Source organism: Ptychodera flava, chromosome 22 (genome assembly GCF_041260155.1).
Source record: "Ptychodera flava strain L36383 chromosome 22, AS_Pfla_20210202, whole genome shotgun sequence".
Lineage (NCBI taxonomy): Eukaryota > Metazoa > Hemichordata > Enteropneusta > Ptychoderidae > Ptychodera > Ptychodera flava.
This window is the reverse complement of record NC_091949.1, coordinates 14,920,049-14,943,552: the sequence shown is the minus strand read 5'-3', so window position 1 is coordinate 14,943,552 and position 23,504 is coordinate 14,920,049. Positions and strand designations below refer to the sequence as shown.

At 39.7% G+C, this 23,504-nt stretch overlaps 1 protein-coding gene across 1 annotated transcript in view; it reads left to right on the top strand.

Annotated features, from left to right (window-relative positions):
- The window catches only part of LOC139122756 (protocadherin Fat 4-like), a 48,163-nt gene that overhangs the window by 2,789 nt on the left and 21,870 nt on the right, over window positions 1–23,504 (top strand). The window contains exons 4-32 of the mRNA XM_070688454.1: window positions 326–442; window positions 570–777; window positions 3,320–3,453; window positions 3,730–3,921; window positions 4,805–4,963; window positions 5,623–5,784; window positions 6,354–6,559; window positions 7,075–7,204; window positions 7,798–7,877; window positions 8,124–8,208; window positions 8,488–8,613; window positions 8,857–8,921; window positions 9,248–9,488; window positions 9,796–10,026; window positions 10,313–10,510; window positions 11,915–12,010; window positions 12,934–13,056; window positions 13,364–13,600; window positions 14,019–14,216; window positions 15,075–15,173; window positions 15,984–16,106; window positions 16,431–16,667; window positions 17,262–17,441; window positions 18,283–18,384; window positions 18,658–18,780; window positions 19,723–19,902; window positions 21,233–21,482; window positions 22,020–22,307; window positions 22,554–22,929. Of these exons, the coding sequence (XP_070544555.1) occupies window positions 326–442; window positions 570–777; window positions 3,320–3,453; window positions 3,730–3,921; window positions 4,805–4,963; window positions 5,623–5,784; window positions 6,354–6,559; window positions 7,075–7,204; window positions 7,798–7,877; window positions 8,124–8,208; window positions 8,488–8,613; window positions 8,857–8,921; window positions 9,248–9,488; window positions 9,796–10,026; window positions 10,313–10,510; window positions 11,915–12,010; window positions 12,934–13,056; window positions 13,364–13,600; window positions 14,019–14,216; window positions 15,075–15,173; window positions 15,984–16,106; window positions 16,431–16,667; window positions 17,262–17,441; window positions 18,283–18,384; window positions 18,658–18,780; window positions 19,723–19,902; window positions 21,233–21,482; window positions 22,020–22,307; window positions 22,554–22,929 (4,946 nt within the window). The remainder of the gene's footprint in view (window positions 1–325; window positions 443–569; window positions 778–3,319; window positions 3,454–3,729; window positions 3,922–4,804; window positions 4,964–5,622; window positions 5,785–6,353; window positions 6,560–7,074; window positions 7,205–7,797; window positions 7,878–8,123; window positions 8,209–8,487; window positions 8,614–8,856; window positions 8,922–9,247; window positions 9,489–9,795; window positions 10,027–10,312; window positions 10,511–11,914; window positions 12,011–12,933; window positions 13,057–13,363; window positions 13,601–14,018; window positions 14,217–15,074; window positions 15,174–15,983; window positions 16,107–16,430; window positions 16,668–17,261; window positions 17,442–18,282; window positions 18,385–18,657; window positions 18,781–19,722; window positions 19,903–21,232; window positions 21,483–22,019; window positions 22,308–22,553; window positions 22,930–23,504) is intronic.

Sequence of the window (23,504 nt, the reverse complement as noted above, 5' to 3'; positions counted from 1 at the left end):
ATTAGGATCCAAAGTATTTAGCGAGAACGAGAAAAGTAGCACAATAAAGAACTTCGTGCGCAGGATTTACTAACTGAGCCACAAGTGTAACACTGAATTGAAAATACGAGTTTTTCAGGTCCTACAGAACCCCAATGCTACTTTGCTGAAAAGTATTTCTTTACGGTAAAACACAAGAAAAAATTTATAAAATCTGAGAATCATATCGCTACCCATATGACGTATGCTGGAGAATCTGATAATATCCCGAATTCGAAAAGGGCGACACGGTCATTGAAATGATGTCTTTCCATCCATCATATTATTTCCACATTTATTCCAACAGGGTCCTGGATCAGAATACTTCAGTATCCCTATCTTGAGCAGGCCAGAAGTATTGTTAAAGGAATCACTTGATTATGAAGAGCAGACAAATTTTAACCTCACATTAGTGGTCTATGACGTAAGTATAGTCGTTCTAACACGTTCATGTGTATGTTAACTGTTCAACTGCCTACTGCTATTCCTTTCATTTTAATTTAATCTTTAAATATGCCCATATATAATTAACTCACATCTATTTTATGTAGGGCAGCCCCAACGATGACGACGTTCGTAGTGGCACTACTTATCTTTTCGTCAACGTTACCGACGCTGATGATCTGATTCCAATTTTCAACGTCACGGAGTACTCTGCCGTGATCCATGAAAACGTTAAAGACCAGAAGTTGAATGTTTCACTGTATGCCTATGACCAGGACATCGAGATTAACGAACCTGTCTACTACAGCTTTTCAGGTAGTAACCTAGCTTATCAATGGTCTCACAGATCATATCATGAACTGAAGCTATTTCCCATTTCTTTTAGCTTACGTGTTCACACAAGTGAACTAATGTCGCAACGATATATGTCTGTCTGGCTGGCTGGCTGGCTGGCTTGCTGGCTGGCTGTCTGTGTGTCTTTCTATCTGCCTGTCTGTTAGCCCGATACAGCCGATATCTAAAACACGGCTCATCAGATCAGAAGCACATCTGGTACACAGATTTAGGTTGCAAATGGTAAGAACTGATTAGTTTTTGGTGGGTGTGGCTGGCTTACTTTTTGCTCATTTGCATAATTAATGATTTTAGAAAACACGGATATACATTGAGAACGACTGCACACAATTTGTTGAGATTTGCTACAAATGTTGATCACACCAAGATATATCAGCCATGAAAGGTATTAAGGGGTGACATGAAAAATTATTGCTAATTTGCATATTTAATAAACTTTCCTAATTAGGGATATTTATCTGAATTGACGTGACCAAAGTTGACAAAACTTTCTATGTACATTGAAGATACTATGATACAACATTTTTCAAGGCCATTAAGCATTTTTACTTCAACCAATTCCTAATTTTCATATTTAATGAACTTTCCTAATGAGGGATATATACCGGGATTTAATTGATAATATTTGGCAAAACATGCTATGTATATTGATGATACCAGGTTAAAACAATATTGAAAGACATTTTGCATTTTTGTGTCAGCTGATCTATAATTTGCATATCTTATGAGCTGTCACAGTTTGGCATACTATATCTTGAAGGACTTGACCAAAGGCAATTGCACTTGCTATATAAAGTGGTGATACAATGACAGCAGTCAAAGAAGTTTAGTATTTTTTATTTCAGCCTATTACATATTTGTTTACTTAATGACCTTTAGAATTAATCTGTGGTAAAATATTGTTCATAATGTTGATCATAACACTTTCAATGAAGCTGCAAACATGTGACAAAAGTTGAAATTGACGCTCAACAGCAATATATAATGAAACACGTGAGCATTTTCAGTTCATATCTGGTTAATGATCGTTCTGCGTTTCATATCCGCGATATCGTCGTACCAGACGAGAAGTACGAATAACCTAACGACTTTCGGTTCATGCATGTTTCATCCCTCCTTGACAATTCTATTGATTCCTGTAATAAGAAAGTGCTGAGTATCACTGTTGTATATTTACGTTGTTTGTATTTACTGTGATTTTCACAACAAATAAAAACAAGTTACTGAGGGAATATCTGATGGCATATCGTGGATGTTATGTTACTATGCCAGCGATTTCTTTCCGGTAAAGGGATAAACAAATTCAATTAGTGAAGTTAAGATAATTTAGCATTATGTACTTTTCGAGCCCAGCTTATCGTAGAACCTTACAAACTTTTGCATTGAATTTGATCACACGACGATGGGACAATGGTCGTAAAACTTTAGCCAACCAGGCCTTTCTTTAAAGCTATAAATTAGGCGTAAATTAGGAACATTAATAGGAACAATCTAACGTATTATCCTGAAGACGCCACATGTTTTGTAAATAACTGATGAGAATTAGAATTTGAGGGTTACAAGCGAATGGAATTTCATGTTTAGCTATACTGTCTTGGAGAAAAACATTCATACACGGGCTTCGTGAATTGAAGGAGATACAGCAAAGTCAGCTTGTTTGGCCAACCTCACCGTCAAAGCAGATTACAGCTGTCTACACTCCATTTTAAATTTGGCTTTTTATGTACACCTGTTGCTAATTATTGGAGATAATCCTGTGACGTTTTACTCGCCTACTAGGCAACAGTATACACATATTGACTGGCTATGAGGGCAACAGCATACGTTTGTACCCCGAGGGACTGTGAGTCACCCCCAAAAACAGACTGTTTCCCGAGGCCGTAGGCCGAGGGAAACAGTCTGTTTTTGGGGGTGACTCACAGGCCCGAGGGGTTAAAGACGTATGCTGTTGCCCTCATGCCAGTCAATATGTGTTTTGTAACACACCTCATCCGTAGCCATGCATAAGAACGTACTATACACAAAACTTGTCGCATGTAGGTCTATGATGTAATATGTTGGAGTGGTTCAGTAAGAAAGTTTTTCCTAAAAAGACCTCAATACTTCTGCAAAACCAAAACGTTCAATTCACCTTTGATTATAGTTTTTGTCCGTATCGAGTCCTTGTTGGAAACCAAAGCATTCAATTCTTCTTCAGAAAGTAGGATAAACCAAGAAATTTCTGGATTATCGTTTCGATCGGCCGCAGACGACATCTTTGTTTACATTCCGGTCCGCGTTCGCGTCAAATATCGTTTTTGACGTCAGCGGGCATCATTTTTCAGAACTGATGCCTGGCAGGCAACAGTTCAAACGAATGATGCCTGATGACGTCGTTTACGTGGATCAGCACAAAAAGAACGCATCCCACGTGACTATCAATTGGCGAATTAGAATACAGACTGCGGATGAGGTGTGTTACAATACCCGGTGATTACTTGCCGTGTTCCAATTTACTCCACAGATCCTGAAAGATCGGACGACTCCATCTTTTCCAATGAATATTTCGAGTTGGACGGGGACACAGGTGAAATTTCAGTGATAAGCGAACTAGACAGAGAAGCTCTCAGTGATGGAACAATTACCATTGGCCTTCGGGTAATTTACATATAACATTGTATTATGTTTGTCTTTCGTATCATAAGTTTGCTTTTGTAACACTTCAGTAATTTACAAGAAAGGTTAGCTTGTAAAATAACTGCTATATGACTTTATTTTGTTTATGGAACCGAGGTCACTCGATGATTTCGTTGTTGCATTTTTCATGTTCTTTGTATATGAAGTGTCAATAATACGATTCAATTTTCGTGAACAATCCCCGACTCTCGATATCGAATGTCCATTTCGCACATCTTTACTGATTGCATATTGTAGGCTGCGCAGAACAACACACGCGGCTATCACATCTACCACTACAGAGACGCGTACGCATCACTGATTGTCACTGTACTCGATGCCAATGACAACGCCCCCAACATGAGTTCAACCGAGTACACGGGTGAAGTTCCAGAGCATTCCCCTGAAGGGACGTTTGTCTGTGTGGTCATGGCGACTGACATCGACGAGGTAAGAACCTGCACTGTTTCATTTTTGTTCTCTACAAAATAAACGAGCGGGACATAGTACACCAAGATGGTGCAACCTTGCGATGCAAATCCAAACTTTTACATTCCCATTAGACTTGGTTCAAGTCGGTGAATGTTTAAAAATAAAAACATTTATAATAGTTTCTCTTGTGTCTCTCCTATTTCGTACAAACCTTTTCGGAATTTGGTAGCCCAGGCCATGTTTTCCCAGCGATTGAATGCGCTACTTTTGAGTCTGCGCAGTATAGTGAGTTAGTTTCTGCCGGATTCCGGGTGAAACTCCCTTGTATAGCGTCCACCCGACTCATCGCGTCCACTCCACTCACGCGCACGTTTCACATGAAAGCAAAGTACAAATCATTGCGTTCACTCAAACATTCACAAATCACAGACTTGAACCAAGTCTACATTCCCGTATACAATGACTTGCTTTCCAATTATGTATATATATTGGAATTAACATCTTATTATTCACCCTACCGTCCCCTATTCCCTGTTACCATATCCTCCCACCCTTTCGAAGACAATGGGGGGGGGGGGGGACGTACGCATTTTGTTGATGCTAGGGTAAGCCGTGAGATTTTTTGAAATGGTATCACTTTCTCTCCAAGCCAGCAACTCTAAGGAGATCCGGGAAAAGTCTCTTTCTCACTCTTTATTTTTCCCCAGAAGTATACTTGTCCATCGATCCTTCACTAACAACAATATACTAACACCAATCGCGCGATTATTTTTGTGTCTCGTCCATAACCACGGCCCCGTCGCTGTAGAAAATCAAGGAATAACGTTGACTAAAATAATCATCGGCAAAAATACACCCCAGAATACGTAATCCACTTCTCGTGTCTTTTCTTCTCCGACAGGGAAACAATGCTGTCTTCGAATTTGTCGTCGAGTCTGATTTCAACATGTTCAGCGTCGACAAACCGACATCTTTGACTCCGACCACAGCTATCAGCTACATTCGTGTGAATGATTCAACAATGCTCGATGCCGAACGGATTACATCTGTTAATTTCACGGTAAGCTTTTTTTGGAAGGGGGGGGGGCATATCCCTGATGACAATCAATAGGGAAGCAATTTTGTTCAATGCATTTAAATTTGAACGGAAATCGAAGACTTGTAAAGTGTAAATTTCTGGAGGATACGGGTACTAGGTGCACACATAGAACAATTAATGTACCAACAGACAACGAGTTGTCTGTGATATACCACGTCAATAAACATGTTTCTTTTAAGGTGAGCAATATACACAAAGACTTGTAGGAGAAAGATGGTTGTTTTCGTTTCAAACATTTGCCTGTCTAACTTATTTGACAAGAAATTCATGTTTGTCGATGGCGTCAGAACGGTGGCAAACATGTGTATAATTCTCGTTCCGCCAAGTTTGAACTCTTTATATTCTACCCGTAGAGGTCTATCAGGTACTGCCAGATCGACGGGCTAACTTTGTGTTTCCTGATATTGCGTTCAAAAGATAAAATCTTCAACCTCTTTATTTTTCTCCAAAGCATCCAGAAAATGCGAGAATGCTGCTCCAAGAAAAGTTCGGATTTTGACTTAGAGGGCGCTAGTGTATGTCTTTGAAAACCAATACGTTGGTTTTTGGTTCGGTTGTAGTTCGTTTCATATCATGCTGAAAAAGCTGCATTTGTGCGATGTGTCTGAATTTCTTGATAGGTGTATGCTGTTGAGACCCTTACTTCGCAAAAGTACGAAAGCATGAAGGCTGATGTATTCGTTTCTGTGCTCGATGTAAATGACAACTCGCCCGAATTCGTTCAAGATTCGTATACCGCAGAAGTGTATGAAAATATCACACTAGAAACCAGCTTGACAACGGTAAGTGTTTTTGGTCTATTCTCCACTATTGTGAGTGTTAGATTTGTAAAATGCAGTTTCTTGCTTCTCTGCAAATATCATGACGAAATGCAAACTTGTCAACAGCCTTGAAATGCGAGATGTGAAATGTTGCTGTTGATCACTGTTCTTTAGTTCGAACTTGTATTTCTCTTCCAAAATGCACACATGTTTAAGTGTTTTAGTCAGAGGTTAATAATTTCTCTTTCAACACACCCAAAGAAAGGAGAAACATGTACTCGTAACAGGTATATTGCATGTCATAACAATTATAGCATTTCTGATCTTCAATGGGAGCGCCTAGTTTACGGTGTGAAAATCTGACTTTGGCATCAAAAATTACATCTGAACAAATTCAGAGAAACCGTTCCCTTATTCAAAGCAGTGATTACTCAGTCATCACAAATTTGCATATCCAAAAAAGAGGTGCCTTATCGAATTTGTATAGATCATCAATAACTCTACATGGCTACACACTTGGTTTTTGCGTAGCCATTTAAATAAAATAAGTGACCGACTACTACAGAGGCAGTTTTCCTTCTATGTCACAGGTGGAAGCCAATGACCTTGATCAGGGCAAGAACGGTGACATAACCTACAGCATATGGTCAGTCACCGACAATGGGGGCGCTATATTCACCATCAACGAGACAAGCGGAGAGCTGCTGGCGACCAATGAACTGGACACTCTCGATGCAGATACCATTGACAGTTACATAGTTGTAGTCATAGCAACCGATAACGGTGACATTCCGCGGTAAGACCGACAATACCTTGTTACCACATGATCTCTTGATATATGAATTTATTTAATTTCCCCTCTCCCAGGTCAGTTTGTCTATATGTCAGCTTATCTGTGACTCCCCTTTCTCTCTCGACTCCCTTGAAATATTTCGAAGAATTCCTTCTCTCAACTTTCTCATTTCACGTCTTTAGGGCTATGACTCAATTTTACAGGTAACATTACAGAGCAATTGTATTTCTACCAGCAAAACAACTTCGACATTATATGTTTATCTTCATTAGTGTACAATTGACCATACGGTTGTCAAGTGACGATGGTGCGGTTATAAAGATTGTTTTTTTTTCTCTCTCTCTCTCTTTCGGTTAACTTTGTCATTGTGTTGTTCCGTTACCATAGTTTTGGCGCTCTGGCGTTCAAAAACTGAATAAGCCGAACAGAGCTAAAATGGTTGAAACATTGCCGAATAAATCCCTAACACGGCTTAGTATTCAGCTTCCATGTTTTACTTCTCTGTATCCTTCTGGCAGATCTAACTTATCCAGTGTCATGGTAACAGTCCTCAACGTGAACGACGAGCTACCCGAGTTTCTTGGATCCCCGTACAGTGCCAGCATCAGCGAAGGGGCTCTCGTCGGCGCATCCGTCTTCGGGCTGACGGTACGTATAGCTCCAACAATACTGGCAATTTTGTCACTTTGACAAAATCACTTGCTCTATTAAAGTCGATCATTTGATGAATGGAAATAACAAATTTCACAAAATACTACTTCTTCTACTTGATTACGTATAAAGTTTACAGAAAGTTGACATAAAAGGGGTAACTGTACATTTGAATTGCTATTGTCATTCTCAGACGCCAAACGTTGTTAAATGTTCACGCATGGCGAATATAAACTGTCTATGAAGCCGTCCTATAGCGTTGGTACCCTACATACTACTTTCTACTGGAAGCAATACCAGCGAGTGAAAGGTATACAGTCACCTGTAATCTAAATATGCCCATATATGGTCAAAGGGGCGTTCCCTGGTATTCAAAATGCCCATGTGAGGGCGCTATTTTTAAAAGGCGGCCATTCGCTTAAAATCTGTGATTGGGTAGAGTTTCTCTTTTCATGGTAACTGGCAAAATTGGAACAGGTGGCAGTATACCTTTAACTATACCGTCAGGGAAACACACAGCGTTTTCATGGGCTGAATTATAAATGTCTGTACATTTTGAAAAATATCCGCGATGATTGTTGTGTTTGCAGGCAGTCGATGCTGACGGAGATAACCTCACCTATTCGATCGTAGATGGACACGATGATATGTTCTCCATAAATAACATGACGTAAGTACCTTGTCTCTATAGGAGAAAGTGACGTAGTCGTGAGAATTTACGTCGAACCAACCATGACGAATTTCTTGTTAATACCGAAACACTAAATGCTAAGCAGAAGTTGGCCATTGTTTATAGGTTTATTGTGAGTCGAAATTTTTGATGGAGAAACAGAAAAATTTGATTTTATGGATGTTCAACCCATATTTACTATTCATCCAACACACGTTCATCAGTTCCTTTTGTTTACTTTTAAAGCGGTGAAGTTTCCATCGCAGAGGTTCTTGACAGGGAATCCAAGGCACAGTACAATATATCAGTTCAAGTGACTGACGGATATCACGTAAGTTAATCAGAAACCAACTTCCTAGTCATCTCTGCCTGCCGCCTGTCTGTCTGTCTGTCTGTCTGTCTGTCTGTCTGTCTGTCTGTCTGTCTGTCTGTCTGTCTGTCTGTCTCTCTGTCTGTCTGCCTGTCTGTCTGTCTGCCTGTCTGTCTGTCTGTCTGCCCGTCTGTCTACCCGTCTGTCTACCTGTCTGTCTGTCTGCCTGCCTGTCTTTCGGTTTGTTCATATATGTATGTACGTTCAACTGTTGCATGTTAACGCTGTCTGTTATCTCAGCAACCTGTTGAATCTTTCCTCGTCGTCGACGTCACCGATATAAACGACAACAACCCAAACATAACAGCCAACAATATGTCCGTGAAGATTCCTGAGATGGCAATGCACGACATCACAACGGTCCAAGTGAGTAAATTTTAATAGCTGTAACAAGTTTACGTTTTCCACAGCGATTCCGATAGAAGGCTATAGGACGGGAAAGTTCGTATTCTCAAAGCAGCGAGTCTCACATGAATCGACAGTTATTCAGTATGCCAATCCGATGACGACCTATTGAAATTATTAAAAAATGTCATAATTTGTGGTTGTTTTTGTTTTACTCTGTACTACTTACTCTATCCTGTATTTCCGTTTATTTGTCTCACCAAGGCTGAAGATCCTGATGCAGGCATGAACGGCGAAATCTCTTATCGCATCGATGACAGAATGAACGAGTAAGCGTCATTTTATTCTTTGAATAGATTTAATTTCAAGTATCATGCCAAGTCAAATTTGTCTGTTACTATGTTTTCGATGCAGGCATTTCGTACAATGTTCGACGTAGTTGCTTCGGGCACCTGCTTCGAAACTGACCAATCATCACTTGTCTTTCATTTGATAATGATTGTAGTTCTCGTTCCATGTAACGACAACGATAATAATTATGAATTTGTTGGCAATAAATCCGTCAAAGCACCAGTACAGCCTTCAGAAAGAAGTAGCAAACAACGAGAATCAATTCACTTCTCTATTTTTTACGCCATTTTCTCTCTCAATTCAGGAAATTCAACGTAACCAGTGCCGGACTCGTCACCACGGCTCTAGCGCTGGACCGAGAAGAACAAGCCGTACATGAAGTCTACGTCTTGGCGGTCGATCACGGTATAAGTCCCCGGACAGGACGAGTGGTCGTGACCGTGGAACTGACTGACGTGAACGATAACGAACCAAGGTTTGAGCACTCAACATACAACGCCACAGCACCCGAAAAGGTCATAGGTTATCACGTGACGACTGTCAAGGTGATTATTGATCCAGGTATAATTCAACTCGAGTGTAACCGCAGAAATAATTATCCGAAAAGACTCGTATTCTCTGTATTCTGTGGTTTCTGAGCAAACTGTAAACACAATCCTCATACTTACTATACATTTTGGCTCAAATATTATAAACGCATTCATAATCATCATCATCATCATCATCATCATCATCATCATCATCATCATCGTCTTCGTCCTCCCCTCCTCGTCACCACCAACATCACTGTCACCATCACTACTACCACCAACACCGACAAAATATTACCGCTATATCACCATTTTTCAACAGGCCATCGATTTAGACGAAGGCCAGAATGCCATCGTCAAGTACGGCATTGTCGGCGGTACCAATCACGATGTCTTTGACGTCGACGCCGACACGGGCGAAGTGAGAATCAAGAAGGCAGTAAGCATAGCGGGCGGTGAAACTTTGATAGTCCACTTAGAAGCCTATAACGATGTGGAGTACTATTACGACGATATGATCAATGATACAACTATATTGACTGTCACTTTAATGGTAAGTCACAACAGACTTCTGGAACAACGAATTGAATTGAGCTTTCTTCGAACAATATACTATATATCTTTTTTCTCCCCCACAGACGTCAAACTTCGCCGTAAAAATTACTTGATGTCGCAAAAGCTCTGCATTGAGATGTTTAAATTTACATTAGGTGTCAATGTTTGTTGTTTCTTTATCTGTCACGCATGACAGCTCTGAGAGTCGAGGATGTTTCTTTGTCTTCATGAAATTCCAGATTGAACAAAAGAATATTAAAATAAATCTGTCGTTTCTCTAACAGGAGACCAATGCCACGAACGTATATGATCCACAGTTTAACGCTACAGTATACCCACTATCTACCGAAGAGAATGACCACAGTGGTATTATGGGTAACCTGGTCGGCCGAGTGTATGCCAGTGATTCAGACATCGATGGAGAAATAGTCACCTATGGTTTCTTCTTCGGAAATGAACTCCAGCAGTTTAACATCTCACAAGTAAGCCTTTTTTCTTTAAATTTAGAAAGCATTACAGGCACGCTAGAATGCCAAAATTCGAAATTTGCTCTAAATATAGCTTCTGCTACATGACTGACGCAAACTGGGCGTAATTATTTCTCTGTACTAGATGCATGCGCATTCTGTCACCCAATTTGGAGACACATTCATAGTGGCATTAACGTGAATAGTAATATTAAAGGTATACAATCACCTGTGATCTAAATATGCCCATATGTGGTCAAAGGGGCGTTCCTTGGTATTCAAAATGCCCATGTGAGGGCGTTGTTTTTAAAAAGCGGCCACCCGCTTAAAATCTGTGATTGGTTAGATTTTCTCTTTCCACAGTAACTGTGGCAAAATTGGAACAGGTGAGAGTATACCTTTAACTTTGCGAAACAAGTTTCTCGAAACTTAAGGCATTAATTTTCACACACCTTGGATGATTGTTGTTGCCGAATGCCCTCAAAAACAAAGTGTCATAGGGAAAAACTCAAAAAATGGAGCCCGTATTAAATTTAGAAGATCACACGAAACGCCAGGAAATGGGTAATGATATTTGACAAGGAAGTATAATATTTTGAAATCCAAGTATGCCTATATATATATCTGTAAATATGTTACCAACCTACTGCTTCTACATCTTTTGTGATTATAATATTTATTTTTCTGCATCATTTCCGTTTTAAAATTAATCAGATAAAATATATCTGCGTTTCCCGACTATCTTTCATATGTTCCAGTTAGACTTTGATGATTGACTCTGAAAAGAAAGTTCAGGATTTGCGCAGTGACATGCTTCTCTGTGGGAGTCATTATTCAAAAGTTGCATCTAACTAAGGCCTTATAATTGTCATAGTTAGTCACACTTCGCATTCCGCAGTCCAATAAATAACGAAAGAATTCTCAGATATTGTCTGCCATTTTAGAACACTTCAAAAACTAAGTGAGACTTTGTTAAAAGACGGCAACCAAAGTAGTTTACGCCTTTCAAAATGAAAGACTTAAACTTTCACTCAAACTTTCCTCAAGCAAACTTTCTCTTTCTAAATCAAGAATAAAAGCCGTGTGTCACCGTGCAAATTTTGGTAGTAGAAAAATAATTAAATTTAGCCAATATCTACCGGTATTAGGAATTCAAACTGGTCGCCATCCCTGTGTTATCTCTATGGGCAAAATGCGATGCGGGTTTTTCCACAAAATTTGTCCAGTGAAAACTTTATGTACTCCATTAGCGTCAATGAACCCTCACAAGGGGGGGGGGGGAGGGGGGAGGCCAAAAGAATACTGTAAAAGTTTGAGAGTCAGAATATCGGTCGCAGTAAAGTATCCACATTTTACTTATCAATTGATGTTGACTGAAACATGTGAGCGAAGTTTATATGTTCTTTGCTTCTGAAGCAGGGTGAGATTACAGTCGGTGGAACACTAGACCGAGAGACCAAATCCTCGCATATCTTGTTCGTCTATGCTGAAGACAATGGTTTTCCACCAAGAACTGTGAGTTACATTGAAAATCATTCAATTATCTGAAAACGAGTAGGTAATATATGAGCTAACTCAGTTGAAGCAAGTAACTGTGGCTTGTGACTACTGTCTATGCTATTAACCGAACAATTTATAACATGACGTTAAAAACTATATGTGTATGTATCATAGTTGCAAAAGTAAGTACAAGCTATTTTATTCACATTCATCAGCATTGCCTTGTCAGAGATCGTGAAGGGGTAGTCATTGGCACACACCGACACAGTTCAGACCTATGTTATAAATATACTAGCGTATGGTATTTATTCATAGTTATAACTAATAAATCTATGTAAAGTTCGCTAGACCCTGTTATTTTAAAATAATAGTTTTCACTACTAGCAATTTTGGGATAGCAATTTTGTTGTCTTCTCAATAATGAAACAAAAAAGCCAATAAAAACAGTGTGACAAAATAGTTAAAGGGACACAGTCGGCCATTTTTCATGAATTTTGTTTGATACGAAATACTACTTATACAGTTTGACATGTTGAAAGATACTGAATGAATGCTTGACATGCATATATTCCACCCCCGTTTAGACACGATACATTAAACCATCGCAAAAATGAATCAGTGGTCATGACCATTAATTCATTTTCGCGCTTGCTTCATTTAATTTGTCTAAAACCGGGGTCGAATATATTCATGGTCACCCATTCATTCAGTATCTTTCAACATGTCAAACAACATAAGTAGTATTTCTTATCAAACAAAATCAATGAAAAATGGCCGACTTTGTCCTTTTAGTTACTCTGTGGGGACATTTTCTGGACAGTGTGGATCCAAGGCTGAAAACCTGGAGAGATTCAGAATCTGCCTCCGTTGGTCAATCCCACATCGCAACGCGGTATAAACCATTAAAATGGTTACTTCTCCGTTCATGTCTTTTTAAGGGTTATTGCACAGTGGAGATCGAGGTTGAAGACGTGAATGACAACCTACCGGACTTTGGGCAAAAATTGTACGTGGCTACCCTCCTTGAAGGCACAAGTGGTGACGTCATCGTCAAAGTTGTGGTAAGAAGAAGCAATATAGGTCATACTCTCAGATGTTCAACTTTTCAGAACATCACAATCTCTTGGGATTGAAACGCGTTTAACATTGTAACGCTTTTGGACTGGTCGATCGACACCAGTTTTATACCCAGTACTTGTATTTTAATACCCTATGGCTGCAGAACTCTTAAAGGTTCTTTATGCTGTTTATAAACGCTCTGAGACAATGAAACTTACGAAATACGCAGATCAGATCATGTAACGAAGAGATTCGGTGATCCTTCGTGACTTACTCATCATGTCCCACACACTTTTCTGTATTCACCAGGCTACGGACAAGGACACTGGTGTGCGGGCACAGATAGTGTACCGCTTCAACGGCACCGGTGGCTTCTACGATAGTTTCCAGATCGACAACACCACCGGCGAAATCACTCTCACTGAGCCTCTGCACCTAAACGGAAGTGACGTATTGATCGATTTAGTGGTCGTCGCCGACAACATTGTTCCGTACGTAGGTCCACAAACCGACAGCAACGTCGCCAACGTCGCCGTAACTGTTCTGGTAAGAATAAAAAATGTTGGGAATAAATTGGCCACAAAGATAACGATTTGCCTTCTACGCAGCATGGTTTCCCAGTAAATTTAAATCTATTCCAAAATTCTTTGAAAAAACTGGATTAAGTTAATATTTTACAAAATTTGCAAATTTTGTACTATTCAGTAAGCTACTTTGGTCCGTTCCACCACTACTACTACCACTTCTATAATATTGCTACTGCCACGAACCTGTTTACCCTGTATAACATAAACGTACATGGAATTTATGCGATACACAAATTAAATGAAAGTGCCAGCCTCACATTTACTTCTGTTGGCTTAATTTGGCCCGAATAAATTAATTTATATCTCATTAGGGACTTTAAGCAGCCGTAAGTGGCTATATATTAAGTCTGATAGTGTATATATATTTTGACACATAGGCAACAAACGCTACCAATAAGTACGACCCGGAGTTCAACAGTACGCGATACCAACTGTCTGCCGACGAGAATGACTACAACGGTGTTGTTGGTGAGCTGGTCGGCCGAGTGTATGCAAGTGATCAAGACTTGGACGGGGAAATCGTGGCCTATGGTTTCTTCTTCGGCAATGAGAACCGGCAGTTTAATCTGTCACATGTAAGCGCCTTTTTATCGATGTGCCACCACGTTTGTCGTGATACTACTAATAGATTGAATGCATGTCTGTATCACCCCTATTTGTAACAATCAACCCTATTTGTAAAACTAACCCAATTTGTAACAAAAGTTAACCCTATTTGTAACACCAACCCAATTTGTAACAAAAGTTAACCCTATTTGTAACACCAACCCAATGTGTAACAAACCTTAACCCTATTTATAACACTCACTCAATTTGTAACTAAACCTAATTTTCAAAATACTTAGTCGTATTTGTTTAAATTGTGATAAAATATGCATATTTGTATTTTTGGTGTCAACGTTGCAATGCCCAAATGTGTAATTCAATACGTAAGACATAAATATATAATGACAACTTACCCAATATATATTATGGATATCCAATATGTGCATGGTTACACTCAATCTAATATGTAAAACTAAAACTCTATGTATATGTAATAACGTAGGTTCATTTCACATATTGGGCGAATTACCGTTTGGAGTGATTCGGACGTCACATCCTGTGGGATACAGAGAAGTGTGAATATAATATTGTAGAAAGATAATAGAGCATAAAACATATATTTCAATGATAAAATTGACACTGAGTTTTATAAGCATTATATGTTTCATGGTGAGATATTTCAATTCTGTCGTTTTTGCTGCAGTGTCAATCCTTATTGTGATATGCCAATCTCATTTTAGTCGTCTGAACGATTTGTGACACGAAATTTATTTTAATTTTTGTTGATGCATAATGTTGCATAGTGGACATAATTGGTATATATGTAACATGTTGACACATGGCATACATTGCATTATAACACGGTGATATACATATATATCTCACAGGATGGCACATTGTCGGTCAGCGGCATTATCGATAGGGAGGAACAGAGCGCATTCACGCTGGTCCTGTTTACAGAAGATAATGGTCTACCCCCAAGAAAGGTTAGTCTAGCTGGCCGCATTTTTAATTAGTATGATTAATTTGAATATGTAAGTCATGTGAACCTGTAAGAAATTGTATATTTTGTTGTTCATCGTGAATTGCTACCTGGAGATTTGAAGTCAGAAAACGTCACACTTGAAAATAAATGTTTTTCTAGAAATACGTTAACCTAAAATACGTATACTTTTGGCTGTCTCACATCTAAGAAAATATACTTAAAGCGTCATCGGATGATACATTTTCATTTAGTTAGTGTTTTATTTGTTCTTTTATCTGTTGAGTTTCTTGTTCTGCTCCTACAAGTATGCCAAATGTCTGGTGGCCAATCATCACAAGCTACGCATGCGTTATGTCCAATGATTTTGTCAACTGAAAATAATCCGGACTAATGAGATCGTCATGTATAGGAAGTACGCTTGTGTTCACGAGACCATTATTTTGTAACTCAAAATGTTCAGGAGAAGAAGAAAAAGTACTCGTTTGCTAAAAGAGAGATAATAATAATTTTATCAAAAGATGCAGCCTTTATTTCTTTGATCAGACTGACTGTGTGATAATATGAGTGTCTTTGAGTGCTGTAATTGTTCCCACAAAAACTTTAGTGCAACATTTTTACCAATTTTTATGAATTTTTCTGTAATTGTTTTATAATTTTGGACCAAAGGGACATCACATTTCGTTGGCCACAGTTTGTTATTAACATTTTGACAAAAATTTGAAAAAATTGACAGGAGCATATTTTCTAAAGGTGACAAAAGTTGACTTTTGCGGTCAAATGGTTAACGCGGTGAACTGTCTTTCACAACCAGGGTTACACCGTGGTTGAAGTAGATGTGAAAGATGCTAACGACAATCCACCACAGTTCGAGAAGAAGGAGTATAACGTGACGGTCGCTGAAGGAACGAGCGGTAAAACTGTGTTGAACGTGACGGTAAGCCAACCTATGTGTGTGTCCATGCGAAATACAGGGCTTTTGTGCGCGCAGTAATAAAATGACAGACGTAGAAGCAAATTATGTCGTGTAGGCTAAGTTTCAGAGGAGTTTGACGAGAGAGAGGTGCACCCTATAGATACATTTATAGTAAGAGCACAATTCCTCTAGCAGATTTTCCAAAGTGGAAAGTGTTTGTTTATGATGCACATGCTCATGTCGTCTTGTCACCCAGCTCTTGATAAAGTCTTCACAGGAAGACCTATACTTACAGAGAATGAAGACATTTTACCAACTTCTTTCACTATTTTTTGTTTGTACTAGGCTATCGATAAAGATATTGGAACAAATGCGGAGGTCAGGTATGCCATTAATAGCGAAGGCGCCCCCTACGACAAATTTGAGATAGGAGCAGCTACCGGTGAGATATCAGTTGTTCAGCCTTTGAACGCCAGTGAGACGGACGTGTTTATTCTATTGGAGGTGGTGGCGTATAATGATGTTCCGTACGTCGGCCCGGATTCTCCAAACGACACTGCTACTGTGTTGGTGATAGTTGAGGTATGGTACGCTACATAATTCTCTTGTAGACACTTCGTCAGAAATACTTGTTCATTTGCGAATCCAGTTATTTCACAACCTTTGCTGATGAAGAGTGCATAATTCTGAACGTGTATGAACGAAGTTTACGCTGAATTCAGGCTTTATCGGCAACTTTTATTGGTGCAAAGTATGTCCCACTAAAGAAAGTAACTATTTTAAATGTAAGAACGAGCAAATTATGGCGGCTGGTGAAGATACATCGGCACTGCAAAGAAAATAATAAAAGACAAACTGTTTTTGTCTGTGGTGATGACAACCCCCTCACGCAACCAAGCTCCAACAAAGCAAGAAAAATTAAATATATTTAAAGCACATATTGTCTGCACATTTGTGTTCGTCTTTAATGAAGTGCACACAGTTCTGAAAGGGTTAAACTTTGAAGTTGCCATTCGATTTCTGAGCTCTGTTATGTAACAACAACAAAAGTAACAACAACAACAAACCCCCAGTGATTTAAATATGGAAGTTTCCATTAAAGTATGCGTACTTTCGCTTCATGCAGGCTTTCATTTTATTTTACACTGATTTTACCCATTCTGTTTGACTACACAGGGACCTTGCAACAAGTTTGACCCGAGCTTCAACCACACGACGTATTCGTTCTACGTCGACGAACACGTCGACATCGGCACCCTGGTCGGTAACGTCGACGCTCACGACCCTGACACCGGTTTCATCATCTCAATATACGAGATAGTCTACGGCGCCAATGGAAAATTTAACATATCCGAAGTAAGTTGGTCATTATGTGAAACTTTTCATGTCTTATCTTGGCTTTACTTACTGACAACGCATGTAGGTTCGATGTATCGTATACAAAACTCGTAGCAATAGTGTCAAGCTTTTGTGCCTTTAACATGCAGGTGACTTTAAGCCCACAATATTTTTAGCAAACACGTGATACTTTTATGCCGTAAACATTCTTTTGCCTTACTCTTTGAATTTTTTAAAACCCACTGCCATCTTGTCCGTAATGTTACCATATACCTCTCAGTTCTCTTTGTTTCATAATAATCTATAAACTTAAGAAAATGATCCCACCGCCGGCGAGAATACACGAGATTTTGGTACAATGCGCGACACCGGCGATTGCTATATAGAGCGAATTGTACCCAAATCGAATGTATGCCCTCCAGCGAAGGGGTTATTGCTATTATATTATATCAATAGTTGTGTTTACGGCGTTAGAAAGTTGTTGTCTCTGTAGTCTTAGCACCCCATAAAGGAGAAAGCAGAATCAAATATATGAACGATCAACTGGCGTCGAGTGGAAAAGTCAGCTCCCGGGACCGAGGATTGTTGACGGGAAGGATGCGCAGTACGCGTTCCCTGCTATGGCAGTGGGAGCGATGCAGACGACAAAAAGTGACAGTGCTGATTCGGCGAAGCACATGCCAGCTGCTCTAATACATCAGTTCGAAATGCCAATGTTCTAAACGTTTACACTATACTCTCGTTGTCATCTCCATGTATTTAATCATTAAATTTGTTCTAACATCGATTTTTTTTGCTATCTAAACACTCCCGTCTTCGTCTAATATAATAGGACGTTTTTCTTTAATTCTTTTACCAGGATGGCGACATCCGGGTCACCGGAGATATCGACAGGGAAGAGCGGGACAGTTATAAACTGGTCATAAAGGGGACAGATGATGGTCTTCCAAATGCAAGACAGGTCAGTACAGTTCACAATAATTGTGATACTGTAAGCAGACGCTGTTGTAAATGGTCAAATGGTTGATTCAACTAAAACCAGGCTTTACTTTTTTTCTTCTTTACCTTTCGTTCTAATTGTCATAACGACGTCTCCTCGAACTGTAATGACAAGAAATGATGGCGTCTGGAGGGATTCAATCCACTTTTACTAAAACATTCCTGAATTGCATTGGCGGAAAGTTTTAAAACGGCTTTACTGATTCCCTCTACTTTTATATTTGGCTCTCTCTAGTCTGTTACTCAAGTCGTGGTGACGATCAACGACATAAATGACAACTCGCCTGAGTTCATGAAAGGCTCTTCTTCCGCCGATATTGAAGAAAATTCCCCGCCTGGCACATTAATCGACATCGAAGTAAGTGTGTGTGTAAGAACACGACTTATATGCATGACATAAGTTGTATTCATAGATTTCATTGGCTGGAGCCCCCGGAGATAGCATTTCATTGGCTGAAGCACCCGGAGAGAGCGATAGCGTGAAACTTAGGCAATGGACACTTTCTTCGACCTTTCACCTTTTGTTGGAAATGCTTCTCTCTACTTCTTGGGGCTAATGTGCAGCGGCTCAGAAGGTCATATCTGATTTGTAAATTGTCATTATTTACCGCAACACAAAGAATCTGAAGCTTGGGCTATTCTGTACCCAATTTGCTGTTTGACAAAAAGAAAGATGAATTACAGCAAACCAATCATGGCAATAAACTTTCCGAGACGCTGTACATTAGCCCCAATTTGTATCGTGCCGAAAAATTATAGCATGAAGGTTAAAGGTGTACTGTCAACTATTCCAATTTTGCCACAGTTACCATGGAAAGAGAAAATCTAACCAATCACAGATTTTAAGCGGGTGGCCGCTTTTTAAAAACAGCGCCCTCACATGGGCATTTTGGATACCAAGGAACGACTCTTTTACCATATATGGGCATATACAGGTGACTGTATACCTTTAAGACTTTCTTGCGACCAACCTTTTAATAGTGCAATTATGCTCGATAATGTAACTTCTGTTTTTATAATCTAATCTAGTATACCAAGTCTTGCTACTTCTTAAATATTTACCCTACTAGTATAAGGGGTGAATCATTTGTTACTCGGGGGGGGGGGGGTTAGAAGATTTGGGAAAATACATCTATATACAGCAGGTAAAGGGGAAAGAAAGCTCTAGGACACGTAGAAAAATAATACAATTTATAAGCCCTAAAATATTAAATGGCCCCTCCTTATCCAAGAAATCGCTTTGTTCGTACTTCTTCTTATTTTTAATGTTTTACACGTCTCCGAATCGTTTCAACGACAGGTTCCAGAGATAATGATCACTGACGACGACATTGGAAGCAACGCACATATTTTCGTGTCGTTGACTGGAGTTGGCAGCGACAATTTCAACATCAGTATGGAAGAACACGGCTTCGCCAGAGTTCGGGTTGCTGAAGGCGCAAATCTTGACCGAGAAACCGATGAAAGTTTCACGCTTACGGTATGTGCTAATGAAATGTATCTAATTATCGGATAAATACCTCCACCCACTTGCACAAAGACCTGCCTTTCCCTCATGTTTCACGGGCAAAAAGTACAATATCCAGTGCGAACTCGATAGCAATGTACTGTGTTTATGTTTAAATACTTTCAAGCGAGGACTATTGACGAATCCCGCAAGTGCGAAATTAACAAAAAATGTACATAGTTTTAAACGGTAAATCCACTTGGTTTTCCTCGCATTAAATTAGCGACTTTTGATTCAGAAGCGTCGTGTTTTTTGATTGGGCATATACGTCTTAGTTAAAGGCAGTTTTGGCGATCCCTGGGATCGCCTTTGTTCAAGTATGTAAGAAAATTATGAAGGTGTGATAGCCTTTTGTTTTTGATTGAAATTGTAATCTAGTATTATAAGGTAGAATGCGCTTAGGGGACAGATATTCAGACTCCGTTGGCATACCACTAATCGGGGCTCATTTTAAAGCTCTTGGAGTAAATAATGTTTTCACCAGCCTAGCGTTTCCCCAATAGAAATAACGCGGGAATGGCGAGCATTTTGAATTTCAATATATCAGTAAATATTGGGTAATTTTTCCTTTATCGAAGTAAGAAAAATTGCACGGTCACCCCTGACTTTTACTATTGATTTGGAAAGAGATTGGTTTGAAAGTTTGCTAAGGAAAGTTACGTTTGAGCAAAAATTTATATAAGTCTTTCGTTTTCGAGGCGCATCGGGGACAGATATCCGGGCGCTCAAACTTTTACAATTCTTCTCTGATCTGCCTCTTGTAGGATTCATGTTAAAGCTCTTGGGGCGAGAAACATTTTCACCGTCATAGTTTTCCGAAAATCAAAATTTTTACCCCATCTAGTTAAAGGGCGGTGGTCGTCGGAACGGCGCATGTGCAACTTTCTTGGTTACAAACATTGTGTTTCATGCACTATATATAGATGCATCATGTCAAAATTGCTGCAACTTTTAAATTTTACAACGTACATTAAGACAAACATGTTTTAACCTTCAACAAGCGCCAACGTAGCTTGGATACAGTGTTTATATCGGTCGTAGGGGTCCCTAGCGACCTTTGAGCGCCATGCCGACGACCACCGCCCTTTCAGCCATGGATGGTTGCAATTTTGAATTGCCAATATCGGTAAATGTCAGGTGATTGGATTCCCTTGTACCAAACTTTGCACGGTGACCACTCATTGCTATTCTTGATTTGGCAAGAGAATGGTAGAACGTTACATTGAGGAAAGTTTGAGCGAAAGTCTTTCATTTCGAGGCGCATACTACTTTCAAGGGTTTAATGGGAATCACGTTTTCACAGGTTGAAGCGGCAAATCCTGACGGATTAAACGCGACTGCGCAGTTGATGATCTCTCTTACTGATCTCAATGACAACCCTCCGGTGTTCGAGCAGACTAATCAAACCTTTTACGTCAACGAGAACGAAACGGTCGGTTTCTACCTCGGGTCCGTGAGGGCGTACGACGATGACGTCGACGACACAAACAACGGAGTCCAATATTTCTTCATCAGTGGCGATTACGGACAGTTTGCAATCGATCGGTACTCAGGTAATGTCTCGGTTGTGACCTCTTTTGGGGGGGGGGGGGTCTGTGATCCTCCTTTTCAAACATTGAATGACTTCTTTACGAGCTTTTCCGCACCTATGAAACATAGCTTGTGATTGAAAATCATCCATCAACACTACATGACTTCATTATTAGGGTACACTCGCTTATAATCAATAATCAATTTTGACTTCTTGCTGCAAATCACTGACTTCAAATGCAGTGTGTTACCGATGGACTTCGATTTGAACATAGAGGGCGCAAAGTATCAACTAAAATGCACGGTGCATGGTTATAAATCAAATGAGACCTACTAATGTGTTACAAGAATCGAAAGCAATCAGTTTAATAATAAATAGAGAAAAAATGCTTTAAACTTAACTTCTTCTTCATTGCGCGGTTAGATGTGTTGTGTAAGGCTGACAGAAGTTGCCATTGGATTCAGTTACATGTGCATGCCTTCAACACCGGAGGCGTCGCTATACCTGGATGACAATGACCGTGAACTGTTTTTCTTTCCAAACCACTGAAATTGTGCAGGTAATATCACAGTCGCCGATACACTGTACGGTAACATCACCGGGCGATACACCTACGACATCGTTGTGCTGGCGTACAACTCGGGGACGAACGACGATCTCGAGAATACAACGGCGATAACGGTCGAAGTGGGAGACTTCTACAACGTTGCTCCCGTGTTTCTGGACTCGGAGTACAGAGGAGAGATCTACGAGAATGCCAGCCATGGAGATGTCGTCTTGGTCGTGTTGGCCACAGACATCAATTCGGGACCAAATGGCGATTTAATCTATACTATTTCAACTGAAGGTAAGACACCGAGCCGGATTACTCAGTGGCAGAGAACCTCTCTGTCTCAGTCCGCTGAGGCACGAGTTGTATTGGGGTCAAAGGAGTATGGCTGTTGTCTTCAAAAGGCATCTGTATATAATAAAACATACACATGCCTCTGAAAGTGCATCCACTAGTGAAAATTGCACATAAAATGTATTCAAATATGAACAAAATTTCACTGTACTTTTAGTCATTTTGATTTGTTGTGATTTTCTCCTTAAGGTGATATTCCTTTCAAAGTCGACCAGATCAGTGGTGAGATCAGAGTGAACGGAACCCTCGACAGAGAAATGGAAGACCTCTATGTTTTCGATATCGTAGCGACAGACGGTGGAAACCCGCCACTCAGTGCCGAGGTAGCCGTCACGATTGCCATCCTCGATGTGAATGACAACCCTCCGGTGTTCCTTGAACCGTCGTACAACGCCACTGTTATTGACAAGTCGCCAGAGGGGTTGTGTGTCATAGGCGTATCAGCCATTGATGACGACATCAACGATAACGCCAAGATTGAATACTCCCTTTCCGGCAACGGCAGTGAATATTTTAAAATCGACAAAAACACTGGATTTGTCCAGACTTCGAAGGATATCAACAGGTAACGCATTGATCTAAATCCGTAAAACTGAAAGCTACACTTGAAAAGTTGATATATTCGGTGACGTTACTAAAGGTTTAGACCATTAGATGTCAAGAAAGTTGAGAGAGGACTTGAAAGTTTTCGCAATCAAAATAAAATTTCGCAATTATTCCATGTCAATGGAGCACGCAAACCATTTTACATAATTTCATGCCTTTTCCAGTTTGCAGCAATTTTATAATTTTCTTTTTGTAGAAAGGCGGCAATTTTTCCGAATCACAGCATTTTGCTTGTTTCCTTGATATACACACACACACACACACCTACACACACACCTACACACACACACACACACACACACACACACACACACACACACACATATATATATATATATATATATATATATATATATATATATATATATATATATATATATATATCCTTGTAGGAAATTACAGTGCTCGATGCTAAAGCAGAGCGTTATAAATAATAACACAAAATTACTTCAAGTACAAAGTAATGATATCTGTTACTAAAGTTTCATGCATCCTGCAATCATCAGACCGAAGGAGTGAAAGGGATTCGTAGCT